General features: G+C 51.8%; 1 protein-coding gene and 1 long non-coding RNA gene across 5 annotated transcripts in view; one reads left to right on the top strand and one right to left on the bottom strand.

The window, feature by feature from the left end:
- The window catches only part of NR4A3 (nuclear receptor subfamily 4 group A member 3), a 40,480-nt gene extending 35,327 nt beyond the window's left edge, over positions 1 to 5,153 (bottom strand). For 2 of the 3 annotated variants that reach the window (XM_008261574.5, XM_089301134.1), the window contains exons 1-4: positions 4,995 to 5,153; positions 2,048 to 2,232; positions 1,639 to 1,821; positions 629 to 700 (exon numbers count right to left, since the gene is read on the bottom strand). In XM_008261574.5, coding sequence (XP_008259796.1) covers positions 629 to 700; positions 1,639 to 1,821; positions 2,048 to 2,060 — 268 coding nt within the window. In that variant the 5' untranslated portion in view covers positions 2,061 to 2,232; positions 4,995 to 5,153. The remainder of the gene's footprint in view (positions 1 to 628; positions 701 to 1,638; positions 1,822 to 2,047; positions 2,233 to 4,994) is intronic. The other variant, XM_008261684.5, reaches the window with a different exon arrangement.
- A 2,227-nt stretch (positions 5,154 to 7,380) lies between these two features.
- The window catches only part of LOC103349472 (uncharacterized), a 64,377-nt gene continuing 58,363 nt past the window's right edge, over positions 7,381 to 13,394 (top strand). The window contains exon 1 of one of the 2 annotated variants that reach the window (XR_016211154.1): positions 7,381 to 7,519. This is a non-coding gene — a long non-coding RNA (uncharacterized LOC103349472). The remainder of the gene's footprint in view (positions 7,520 to 13,394) is intronic. The other variant, XR_007918554.3, reaches the window with a different exon arrangement.

The following is a 13,394-nucleotide window of genomic DNA, read 5'->3' as shown; positions in this document are numbered from 1 at the left end:
GCAGCCTGCACAAAGTGGACCCCTGTTGAGGATGGTGAGGTGGGAACACAGGCCCCAGGAAATGGGCTCGGGGGTGTTTGCACCATCTGCAAAGAAAAAGATCAGCAGTTGCAACAAAACACCCACCAAAACCAGCTTTCTGCTCTAATATATGTGATCTACATGTACAGACTCTGACTAATAAAAATACACCAGTGGCTGTTTTACAACAAGAGTGTACAGCTATCACCATAGGCAAGTTAACCTGGGTATTTTCTGATGACAGAAGAATGAGATCCCTGGAAAAGAAGAAAGCAGCTTCTTCTTCTTCTTCTTCTTTTTTTTTTTTTTTGGTACAGATTTGGTTTCTCTGCCTTTGTGACCACACCAAGTGCCCCCAAGCTACTGGTGTCCAGGGTGCTTACTACTGTTCAGAGGTTGGACCGTGTTAAGAAGGCCTTGAGAACTGAAAGATCTAGTGGATGATGACTTTACCTAACCATTTCCCTTCCTTTATGGCTAGGTAGTAAATGGTAACATGGGCAGTTTCTGGTGGTTGGTTTTTCTGAGCCAAAGGAAAACCAGGTGCAAAAGGTGTGACTAATAGAAAAGTGAGTACTTCACATTTCCTTTGACATCTTTCTCTTACCCACATTTCCAAATTTGATTGAGTCATGCGTGTATGGGATGAAATCTTGACTTGAAAAAAGGTGATGAGGGCCTGTTGGAAGAAGCAGTGATGAGGAGAAGCAGTTCCAGCCTTCCTTTTCCAAGCAGGGCCTTAGAACACACACACTAGTCTGCAGTGGGAGGGTTACTTATCTTGCTGTCCAGTTGCTGGGACAAAATGAAAGGCTTATCATTTAAGCAAGAAAGAACACTGCCTGATCTTTCATCAGGTCTTCTCCTTTCAGCACCTCCAGGATTTTTCTGTTACTCTTTTCCATCATTCTTCCTTGCCAGTTCCTACCTATTGCACTTCTTTGTGTCGTTCTGAGGTTTCCAGCTAGAAGATGAGCTTATTGGGACTGTGCTTTACTTATCTGTGTATCTACCTCCCTGGTGCCTACACAGGCCTGGCACCTAGCATTCCTGGAACAAATTCACCAAGAGGTGGTGCAAACCAAATCTATAATCCTTTCTGTTGCCAAACTTACATTGACTCCTTGGTTTTCAGCTGAAATGCTTTTTTTTTTTCTTTTAAAAACCCCTTTCCCTCTGAGCTTCCATTATCCAAACTTGTGCACCCAAATGATTTCTGTTTTACATACCCAAGAATCCCTTAGAGCTCTCCATTGCTCTAAGAGATTCCACAACTCCTAAAACGCACACAGTGGATATAAAAGAGAGACAACAATGAAGATGTTAAAATGTATGGAAGACCCCAGTCTATTTTGGTGTATTTGCATTTTGCTTTGGAAAAATAATTTTTGAGAGATGCAACGCTTAATTTAATCTGGCTGCTCCCCCTCGGTAAGCAACAGGGTGTGGTAATACAGAGGAGCTTCGTTCGAGGAAGCCACCTGTGCTGCGAAATGCGCGGCCAGCAGTGGCTGTCCTGGCACTGAGCGAGCAGACCAGTCTGCCTGCTGGGTGTGTGGTTCCCCCACCCCCTTCTCCCAGCCTGGGAAGTCTAAGGGGTCGCACTTTCAGACCTACCTGGAGGGTATCTTGCGCGCTGAATGGTGGGGCTGGGGGTCTCTCCAGCGGAGGCCGAGAGTGTAAGAGGCGGGGACGTCTTGGGAGGCGAAGCGGCGGCGGCGGCGGCGGCGATGCCCGACTCCGCGGAGGGTCCAGGCTCAGGGCCCGGGCTTGCCGGGCTGCGCTCTTCCGCAGTGGGCTCTGCAGGCACCGGGAGAGAGGGCAGAGGTCGCGATGAGACCAGGCTGGGTCACCATGGCCTGGGCGGGCATACGGGGAGGGGTTTGGCGGGGAGCCTCTAGAGAATTCTACTGCGTTAATTACCAAGAATTAGCGTAAGGGCAGGTAAGGGTACTTAAGGGTACCGGAGTCCCTGGGCAAGAAGCATCACACCGCCTTGGGAAAGCCGAGGAAAGGTTGTCCGCACCCGCTGCGCTCATCGCCGTTTTGAGGTACCCGAACCGAGGCTAAAAACCTCGCAGCCTGTCGTCGCCCAGAAATTGCTCTCTTTGCCCCCACAATTGGTTCCGGGCTCGCGAAGGCAGGAACACCGAAGAAAAGAGAACGCTTGAGGAACGAGTTCCGCCCGAATTTGGGGGTCAGCGAGTGTGCCTGAGCGGAAAATAGCCATTTTCCAACTCCGCCCGCCCGCCACCCCTCAGATACAAATTTTTACACGTTGCATAGGAAATGCATAAGGTCCGGAACGAATGCATGAATGCCCCGAGGAATTAAGAAAGTCTACGCTTTTCATTCTAAATGCTAATGGAGCTTCGCTTCTATTAGCCGGGAGTTTCGGGGGCCAGGGGTCAAGCAAACAAAAGGGCACAGTGCACAAGGAGGCCCGCGCTGGAAGCCGGGCGGCGAGGCGGGCGGAGGGAGGTTCCCTGCACGCAGCGGGCGGTGTCCCCGAGGGTGGGCGGCTTCGAGGCTGCAGGCCATCCCGCGCCCCGGAGGGGGCACATTCCTGGGAGCGCCTAATGCGGCTCCCGGGCGAAAGGCTCCACGCGCAGCCCAGCGAAACTTCGTCTCGGAGCGCTTTGGCCCCAAACTCCGGCCTACAGCGCCCCCTTTGCCTGGGGTGGGCAAAGCTCGGAGGGTAGGAACGTGGATCGAAAAGAAAAAATACACAAAACCCCAAGTCAAACAAAACCAGAAGAAAAAACCTCCCGGGTGCACGGTCCGCAAAGGCCAGGTAAGTTCTGCCTCCTGCCACCCTCGATGGCCAGACTTTGCGTGCAGGGACAGAGAAAGGGGCTCGGAGTCCCCGGGTGCGGGAAAACCTTGAGGGCTAAGAAACGGGGGGATTCCCTCGCCATCCCCTGCCTGAGCCGCTCCGACGGGAAGCTTGAGCTCCCTGGAGCGCAGGCCCTGGAGGATCTTTCCACGGCCGCAGCGCGTGCTTCCCGTCCCCGCGCAGCTTCAGTAGGGGTCTCTGGCTGTCCCCGCCCCCTACTCCAGTGGGTGCTCGCATTCCCGCCCCTGCCTGGGGAGCCCTCTGAATTCCGGGCGGCTGAGGGCCGCCGCGCCTCCCCAAGGAAGGGGTTCCTCTCGCGCGCCCAGCGGCGGCGGCGGCGGCAGAGTCCAGGCGTCTCCCAGACATCCCGGCCCGGGCGCCCCTCGGTTCCCTCCGCCCCGCAAACGGCCGGTTACCTAGGCGTAGGGCTCGGCGCCTGGAAACACGTTCCGCGGCTCGCGCTCACGGCAGCCGGCCGGGACCTGAGGCTCGGGGTTATAAATTAGGAAGCAGTAACTACATCCGTCAAAGCCCCTTTCTCTCTCGTGGGCGGACGAAAGGAACACCCCCGTGTTCCCCTCCCTGGGGTGAAGTGTGTGGAGGAAACCGTGAAACGCACCATTGTGACCGGGGCTCTTCCGCGGAGTTTCCAACCCCGGGGAGCGGGGGCGGAGGCTGGGCGGGGGCAAGGGGAGTGGAGGAGACAACGACAGAAAGGGAAAGATTCTCAGAAAGACCGAGGGAACCCAGCCGCGGCGCGGGGGAGGGTTTCTGCGAGCGCACGGTCCCGGGGATCTGCCTGGGGTGCGGGGAGAGGGACCGGGCGGAGGGGGAGGTCGCTGGGGCCCAAGGAGTCTTTGACAGCCACATGACGAACGTCTTGTTCGGCTGCAATAACTAGAATAAAGTGATTTCATTCATTGTGCCCAGGCTCCGAGACGCACAGCTTTTCTTCCCCCCGTCTCGATTCTGTAATACACTCCCCCGTCGTGGGAAAAGGAGCCCCAGGACTTGGGTTCGCGGGGGGATCGGGTGCAGGCGCCCGCGGACCTCCCCGGCACCCTCGCGCCGGGGGCTAACGCTCCGGATTCCTGCTCCCCGAACTCCGTGCAGCTCTTCCCTCCGGAGAGCCCAGACACACGAATAAAAAGGCAATCTCCAAGAACATCTCTCGGGAATCAAGGGGGGCAAACGGCCCTCCTCCTTCGCCCGGTCCCAGGGCTCCCAGCAGGTCCCAGCGGTGCCCGCGGCGGTCGATCGTCGCGGGCCGCGCTCGCCTCTCTGCGCTCCCTCTCGGCTGCCGACAACTTTCATTTCTACTAAGTAAGGCGCTCGGAGCAACTTCTCCAAAAGCGCGAGCTCAGGCAGTGACCCGGGAGCATGGCTTTCCCGCACTGCGCCTGGCCCAGAGGAGAGGCTCCAGGTCCCCACGCGTGTCGGGGCCCGGGAGCCGACAATTACTCCCGATTACCTCCAAAGCGCAAAGTGTAAGCCGGCAAGCCGGGCGACGCCAGGCAGACGTGCCCAGCGGAGCCCCAGGCTCATTTCAATACAATAAGCCACATTCCTACAATTACGTCCTTTCCTGAGATCTCCGGGCGCCTATGCAAACTCGGGCGGCCCTTTCCCTCCCAGGCTTGCTCCCTGCCAGCCCAGCCAACTCGGTACCACCGTTCGGTTCGTCAGCTTGGACCCGCCAGAGCCCCTATTTCCGATTCTACTAAAAAGGCAGGAAAATTACTGCCGTTCATCACCGGAGCTGCAACTCCCCGCCGCCGCCGCCGCCGCCGAGAGCATCATTACCATGACAACTAGAGCGAAATACCCTGAATTACAGCTCTGGGGCTGCTGCTGCACAAATCCCGGTTCTCCTCTTTGTTAGAGGCTTTTCGCCTCTCGGGGTGGGGAGAGGAATCCCACTCGCTCCGGAGATCCCCGCGGGCCCGCTCCCGAGGAAAAGTTTCAGATCAGAACCCACGGGCCGCTCGCCTCGCGAAGCCGGAGCCCGGAGGCGGCGGGGTTTGGTTGAAGGGGGGGAAGACCCCACGCTCAAAGTTGTCAATTTCAGGAGCCAAGCTCCCCAGCGCGCCAACTTTTTAGCAAGTCCCCCTATTAACCGGGCGAATCTTATACATACTTGAGTGCTGTGGCGGTTCCGTCTTTAGAGCGAGTTTCTAGAGAGCTGCCCCGAAATCTGCACTTGGGTGGGAGTCGCAGCTGCTGTCCCGGAAGGGCTGCGGTGTACAAGCCCCGCGGCTCCCGGAGGCGGCGAGCGGCTGGCGGGGGATGCTGCGACCCCGACTCATGGGAGAGCGGCGCCGAGAGGTTCTGCGGGCGTCCTGGCTCCGGCCGCGACCGCAGGGCAGGATGCAGCCGTCGTGCCCACCTCCACGGCCACCGCCGGCGCTGTCAGCGTCGCCAAGGGAGCCGGGCAGGAGCGTCCGGCTGCGGCGCGGCGCGGCCCCGGCAAGGGCGCAGGGCGCGAGGGGTGTGAGCGCGCGGGCGAGAAGGGAGCGTGTGTGCGGAGCGTGTGTGCGCGCGTGTGTCTGTGCGTGCGAGTGAGGGAGCGGGTGTGAGCGTGTCTGTGTATGGGGAGCGGAGGAGGAGCAGGCGCTGGAGGGGTTGGGGGCGGGAGGCAGGAGACTCCGCTCTCCCGGCTGCGCGTTCGCTCGCTCTCCCGGCACGTCATTTATGCCACAGGAGCCCTAGCGGCCTCTCCATAGAGTGCCTGGAATGCGAGACGTCAATGTGACGCCATGGGACGCTACGTCACCCTCCTCCTCCTCCCTCCCCTGGCCCAGCCGGTTCCGCGTGTGCGAGGGAGGGTGTGTGTGTGTGTGTGTGCGCGCGCGCGCGGGTGAGTGATCTGGAGCGCGCGCGCGCGTTCCCCTGCCCAGGAGCGTGGCGGCACAATGGAAAACTGTGCCCTGGCCGAGGGGGGGCCTCTGGGACCCGCGCTGCCAACCCCTGAGCAGCGGCACAGCTCGCCGGAGCGCGCGTCTGCGGGAGGGTGCAGCGGCCCGCCCGCGGGTCAGGCGGCACCGCCCAGCTGTCAGGCTCGGGTGGAGTAGCGCTGGAGGAGTGCTGCTGGCTCGCCTCCGAGGCTGCCCCGAGGCTGCGAGCCAGGGCCGGGGGGTAAGGGAGAGGACAGCTCTTCCGAGAGGGAAGGCTGCGCCAGCCAGCTTCTCCGAGTGACCTGGCAGGCGGTGCAGCAGGAGTCTGGCACCAGCCCGAAGACTCCCGGAGGTGCAGCTGCGCTTTCCTCCTGCCACGGCGCTGGAGCTGTTTACTTAGCCCTGGCCCTGTGCGCTTAGGCTGACTCCCCTCCTCCGCCCAGCAGCTTCTGGGTGCGTGTTTCGCACGAGGATGCAGCTGGCTCGCGGATGAGGTTTGACTTCTTTACACTCAGGGTCTGGGTTTCCCGACCGGACACACTATAACCCAGCCGGGCGCACATCCATCGTCCACGCGCACGGAACCACCGGAGGTGTGCAAAAACAAACACACACGTGCTGAACAGCTGAGCGGGGTTGGCTGTTGTAAACCCTCGCTCATCCCCAGCACGCGGTCGGCGTGGAACTCTGCACTTTCACTTTTTGATGTCTGTAGAGCCCCCCCCTCGCCCATCTCCCAGATGAAGCATTTCGAAATCAGCCCGCAGGATTGATGAGTCAGTGGCCCTCGCTAGGGGATTTGCTGTGGTCTTGGGAGGTTGTGCCCAAAGCCTGGGTGACCCTGTGAGGGGCAGCAGTTTCTTCTTGGAAACGATGCATTTCAGTGTGAGTGGCTGAAAATCAAAACAGAAAATGCATCGGAGTTCCAGATGCTGAGTTCCAGAGGATGCTGCTTGAGTGACAGCAACCCCTTTCAGAAATGAATTTTGGAGGAGAAAACATTTGACCGTAACAGCGCTGACATACGTGGTCCCCAAGTGGTCCAGTGGCTTCGGGCGTGACTATTTATTTGACCTGTCCCTATGTTTTTTTTTTTTTTAAATGTGTGTGGGGAGCAGTACCGAAGAAGTTTCGAGGTGGGACCAGAACCTTGCAAACCAAACTACGAATAAATATGTACGGCATGGGTAATGTGCAGACCGTGGGAGGATGCTGCCAAAGCTGACCCAGCCGAGAGGAACCGAGCCTCTGCAGCGCTGCGGAGTTCAATCTAGTCTCCGAAGCAAGGAGGGCGCTGCTACATTGTATCCATTCAAAGGCTGGCGGCGGGAGGGGGGCGGGGAGCGGGACCTGGAGCCGCGCGGCGCTGACGCACGCGAGGCGCGTGATTGACGCAGGCGATGTTACTAAATTCGGCGGTTGGCCGGGCCCCGCCGCCGGCGCGCGCCGCAGATAGCGGAGTAGGTTCCCCTCGGTCACCCCCGCCCCTTCTCCATTCAGCGCCACGAGGGGCGGGGCGGGGCGCGCGGGGCGGGGCCGGGCCGGGCGGGGCGGGGCGCGCGCGCGGCCGCGCCGGGATCCGGCCGAACCAAATATAGTGGGGCCTGGCTATTTTTAGCCGGGCCTCGGGCGCGAGCGCGCCGCGTGAGGGGGCGCGCTGACCCCGCCGACAGCGCGGAGGGGGCGGGGGCGAGTCGCCATCTTGGACTCGGTTCGACCCCGTCAGGTGACCCGCGACTTGGGGCCGGGCTCGGCGCTGGGGGTCGGGGTGAGTGGGAGTGAGGCGTGGGAGAGAGAGGGGCGGGGGGCGGGGGCGCGGGCGGCACTGTCGGTCCCGCGCGGGCTGTGAAGAGGGAGCGGGGCGAGGCGAGGCGAGGCGAGGCTCGCGGGCGGCGCGGGCGACCGGCCGGGCGGCGCGGCTCGCGGGACACGCACGCGCACGCGCCTCGGAGGGCCGGCGATGCCCGCCAAGCCGCCCGCCCTCAGCGGGCCGGACGGTCCTGCCGCGCCTGTGCCCCGCCAGCCCGGAGTCGCGTGGAGGCGGAGCCGCCCGCGGCCGCCACTTCCTGAGAGCCGGGGATACCCCTCCCGGACGTCACGGAGGAGCCGGGGCGGCGGTGGCGGCCCGGGGCTCATCCTGCACTTGCATCACGGGTGCAGCAGCAGCTGCTCTGCTCCTTTGTGGCTTTTTCCCCTGTTGAGTAACTGCTTTGTTAACTGAAAATACCATGACGGGCCAGTGTGATCACCAGCTCCAGACCTCAAAGAAAGTGAAGCTGTGAGGCAAGAGGGAGACTCCCCCAGCCGGCTGCGATGGTATCTGGTGGGTGGGTGTGTAGAGAAGCAGTTGACAGTTTCCACGTATTACTTCTTGCCTAACTCTTCACCCTCAAGAAGGTTTAAAAATACTTTTATTTCCATGCTGCGAAAATTTCATCTGTGTTCTGCACCCCACCCATTCTCCCTTCGGTTTAAGATCTTATGCAGAATTGGAATCACTATAAGCAGACACCCTAAAATTAGGTGCAGTTTTTAGGAAACGTGACATCTTACAGCGGATTTATTGAATAAACTGCGTCTTCCTAATATAAGAGGTCCTTGCCCACTTGGAGTTGTGGAAAGCTTCTGACCGAGATTGTTCTTATGAATTGGGCTTCTTCAGTGGCAGTTTGCAAGCAGCAGAGTCCTTGTTTATCTTAAATTCTTTTAAGGAGGGATTGATCGCTGGCTAGGAGCGGGTGTCTTCCGGACCGCTGTGCTCCCCCGCCTCCTCCTGCCCGTCCCAGATCTCTTCCTTCCTGAGTGTTGGCCCCAGTCTGCTCCCTGACTGGCCCGGCAGGCTGAGGGCTGTTGTCTGGCCGGGCCAGTCCACTGCGCCTGGCACGGTCCCCTGGGTAGGAGGCTGGACTCACTATTGGAGAAGTTCAGTGGTCTCTGATGAGTGGCAGCTTTTCCACGTTCAAATGGAAGGTCCTAGAAACAGCCAAGGCGCTCTCCTGCAAACTGGGACATCCTCTGCCTAGTTTTAGGTCCCTAAGCACATGTAACTCTTCATGTGACCCAAACAGAATTGGTTTTTCTCTGATTTTCTTTTCCAAGTAATGTGTATTTTCTATATCTTTTTCAGAAGTCTGCTTTACTAGAAAGCAGGCATAATATTCTGTCAGACATGAAATATGATAGTTTCAGTAATCCAAATTACCTTTTTGATGACTTTTTTCCTGCTACTTTACAGTTGTCTCCTCTTTTGGGAAGTCAGATGGAATAAGACTACCTTAACGTGTGAAATGTTGAGTACTTCTCTGGTTCAGTTCTTTTTCTAGAAGAGCGGCATTCATGCATTGCTTATTTTACACACACGAAGTAAAGGAAGCAGTTAGTTTCTGCTTTCATGATACTCTTGGTAGCCAATCTGTTTAAAACTTTATAAAGTAACTTAAAAATTTACTAATAATTCTTTAATTTCATTTTGGATTTGTAGGCCTAATCTGCCTATAAGAAAGCACTCTTTATCTGGGAAAGTGAAAAGTGAAATCCGTGGTATGTGTCATAAAACAATCATTTTAACAAAGTGGGATTTAAAAATTGCTTTAAATGCTCTTATGATGAAGCACTGACATACAGTCTTGTTGTTTTTGCCAGTATGTAAAGAATGTGATGAGTCTTATTAATGCCAAGATTAGATGAGGAAAGGTGAAATAAAAATTTCAAGCCAGAAGTTGTTACCTAATGTGAAAATAGAAAGGAAAAGTGAAACAATTCTAGAATCAGTATAGAAATTCTATGTTGTACTTAAGGTGCACATATAAAATTTAGTGACTTCAGCTGATGTTGAGTTGTATACTTAAGATGTAACCTAGCTCAGGAATCTGGGCTTTTGTAGTAATTTTCTATCCGATCTGCCTGCAATACCATCCCTTCCTTATCAAGTCCATCATGCCAGGTTAATGTTCCTAGAATGGAGTTTTTGTTGTATCACTCTCTGCCTCAAAAGTCCTCAGCAGCTTGATTTTGTCTCCACAACAAAACCCCAGAGCCTCTTGAATTTCCACTGAATTTCCCTATCCTACTCAAACTGGTATCCTCACTGTTCTTCAGACATCATTCCAACCTTCCACATTGGTTTATAGTTTTCCTTTCTATAGCATCTTTTCCCCATTCTCCGCTTACTGAAATATCTTAACCCTTCCCCTAAAGCTAACTCAAGAAGTGATCTCAGATTATGTTTTGGTTGTTCTTGTTTTGCTTGTTTATGTACTTTTGTGCCTATAGCCTATTCCCCTGTCAAGCCTTAAACTTCAAAAGCCTGCCTCACACATTGTTGAAGTTTCTTTAGCATCCAAGAATGTTTAATTCCAGTAGTAAATATCTATGAGATATTGTCTCACCTAATTCGAATCTGAATAGAGAGCAGCCATAATAGAAGTAACAAATTGTGTGGATTAGGATATTCTTGGCAGAAATGGATTTATATGAGATCATGCATTAGTTGTTTTCTTTACTTGAACTTTTGTTACTCTTGATTGAACAAGGTGGTTGCCGCAAGCCCAGACAGTTGCGTGATGATACAAGGAAATGGCAGTTTGGCATAACCTGCTATGTCTGCGTAGGATGATTTGCTATGATTTTTTTTTTTCCTAATAGACTTTTGGTTTGACTCTAACTCTTGTTCTAACCTCTGTCCTCCATCTGTTTGCACTTTCTCTTATGCTGATTTCTCTAAATGATGAACTGGATGCTGTAGGCCAGGAGATGTTAATATTAAGCTTCTTTAGTAAAAAAAAAAAATATTAAGGTTTAGAAAATTGAGATCCATGACTGCTATGTGTAACCAGTTAAATATAAAAATTCTTGCTATCTTTTCCAAAATATTTTTACATAGATTTGTATGACACTATATATATGCAGAGGTAAACTTAGCAAAAAAAGATTTTGGAATTCTGATTTGCTAGAATTTTTACATAGATGCCCATGTGATTTAGAATATTAAAATAAATGTTAACAAGCAGAAAAGACTAAGTGTTATAGAAAATTCTAGAAAAAAGTAGAAGCCTGAGGTGGAAATTTACTTAGTGGTATAAATGCTAATTGCATTTAAGGATCTCATTAAGTAGTGTTTTTTCATCTGTTAGTAGTAGTAATAAGTCAGGACAGGCTTGTAATCCAGTTAGGAAGGTAGTTTATTCTTTTGTCATGTTTTCTCCAATCACTGGCAAACCCTGGAATACCATGATAATTTGGGGGAGCAGTGTTATTACTCATGTGTGATAAATCAATTCAGGATATTATTTATGCCTATGATACAAGATCTGCATTTTAGATAGAGTTGATCAATGAAGTAAATAACTCTTTCTAAATATAATTGCATTACCCTTTCTCATCATCCCGACTCTGAAAAAAAAAAAAGTGCCTCACATATACAAGTTCAGTACCTTCAGCATTTTCTCCCAGAGTGAGATGCTATGTGTGACAAATAGCCTGGGTCTCCCACAGCTGCTATGAAGCTGCCTAATCTTGGGCAAGTGAATCTTGCGGGGCCTGAGAGTCATGATCAGTAATGTGATAGTGTTGGCCTCACTTTATGATTTGTTAAGTTCTAGAGTTGAATGCTTCTTTGGGCCAGCTAAATATTGTGACTCAGCTCTGCCCTGGTTTCCAAAGTCACTCCCTGGTGGCTGTGGTCAGGAGGTTCATTAACTTGCCTGCGTATTAACACATGTGCTTTTAGTAGCCATATTAGCAGTAACCAGATATTAAACTGCTTTGGCCTTCGTGGTAATTAACTATAGCCACTGAGTGGGATGGTGGTGTCCTGAGAGAGTTAATGTACTGCCAGCAGCACAAACTTCTGTCCATCACGTAGAAACAAGCAGAAATCCGGATAATCCAAAAGTCATTTTACAGTTAGTTTTGGGATTTGTTTTTGTACATTCATTTGAATACGGGTGAGTCACAGATGGACTTCACACAAATTACCAAACTTTCAATGGGGTGGATTCTGTTGTTTGCCCCTCTTCAGTTCCTTTCTGATCCTTACTGAATACTGGGCATAAACCCATTCTTTAGGGTAGCAGCCAAAGCTGGTCTGCCCTCTTTTTTTTTTTTTTTTCTTCTTTATTAGGGAAGACCTGGTGATGATGGGGTTGTAAATGTCTCCATCTTCCAGAATGTGAGTAGATAAAGTGAAGTATTAAGAAGGCAGGTCATAAGGAAATTACCAAGTAGGTGTTGAGAAAAATGGTGGCAGAGCACACAGGAAAAATAGAGTGAATTCTGCTTGCATATGTTTTAGGTCTGTAGTTGGATAGCATTGTCAATAAATAAGAGCTGACTTTATATGAATTGGGAAGTATCTGAGTTTTAGCAGATTGCAGGTTTATGAATTATCTAAACTAAGTTTGGATAGTTAAAACATGGCTTATCCATTAATTTGGGTTATTTTTTGAATGCCTGCTCTACATATTTAGGTATCTGGTTTCCTACTGAGATCATGTAATTAGTAACTGGTTCTGATTTTTTACCATAATACGTTTTCCAGTATTTATTCTGCATGTTTATAGTTCACTACTGGAAAAATTCTTCCCTGACATCTGTTCTGAATTAGTTTCCTTTCTCAGTTATGTTTTCCTGTTTTATCAATTGTGATGAGCAGACTAGAAAGTCATACTATATATTTAGATTTATGCTATTCATATTTAGTAAAATTGAGGTAAAGGACCTCACTTTTTCTAATTTCTTGAAAATTATTCTTATTTTAAATTCACATGTTAAATTGCTATTTTCGTTTTTTACAAAAAAGACAAAATAGACTGCATAAAATTTGATACATATTTCCCAGTAGTTTCATAGTGATTTATAGTTGTGAAGTTGAGTTTTTAGTGACTTCTTCCATATTTGAAGAATTTTTTTTTTCAGAGAAACTTAGTTATCTTATATTAAAATGTCTTTGTTTCTGTTGTCTTGGACCTGTGTATTCTTTGGGATGAATATTCTCCAGGATTAACTTGTTAAGCAGTTAGAACAGTTCTTGGCAGAGAGTAAATGTTCCATAAACATTTGGTGAATGAATGAAACCACTTTTCAGGGAGCATTGTTTAGAATACTCTGTTTTCTTTATCTTAACCAGCCTTGTGGCCTTACGAATTTTTCTGAGATAGTTGTGCTCCGGCGTTAGGCATAAGATAGGTGCAGGGAAGGTGTCTTTGTGCTGCACGCTCTGCACTACCCTGTGTCACCACTGCAGCCGTTCTTCCCCAGACTGCTGCTTGCCCAAATGGAGGGCAGTGCCCCTGGGTTGCACTGTTCTGTGACATCTGTGAACTGAGACACTTTGACCCAAGATACTCTGAAGAATTCTTCTCTGGCTTATATCTTTATTTTGATGAGCCACTTTTTAATTTTAGTTTTTTAAAATATTTATTTATTTGAGGCAGTCACAGAGAGAGAGAGAAAGAGAGGAAAGAGAAAGAGGAGGGGAGAAAGAGAGGAGAGACAAGAGATTTTCCATCCACTGGTTCACTCCCCAGATGGCGGTAACTGCCAGGGCTGGCCCAGGCTGAAGCCAGGAGCCTCTTTTGGTGCAGGGGTCCAAACACTTGGGCCGTCTTCTGCTGATTGCCTAGGGCATTAGCAGGGAGCTGGAT

The sequence above is a fragment of the Oryctolagus cuniculus genome, chromosome 1 (assembly GCF_051225735.1).
Source record: "Oryctolagus cuniculus isolate XC-2025 breed Fujian yellow rabbit chromosome 1, ASM5122573v1, whole genome shotgun sequence".
Classification (NCBI taxonomy): Eukaryota; Metazoa; Chordata; class Mammalia; order Lagomorpha; family Leporidae; genus Oryctolagus; species Oryctolagus cuniculus.
Note: the sequence above shows the minus strand (reverse complement) of the source record. Positions and strands in the feature narration are given on the sequence as shown.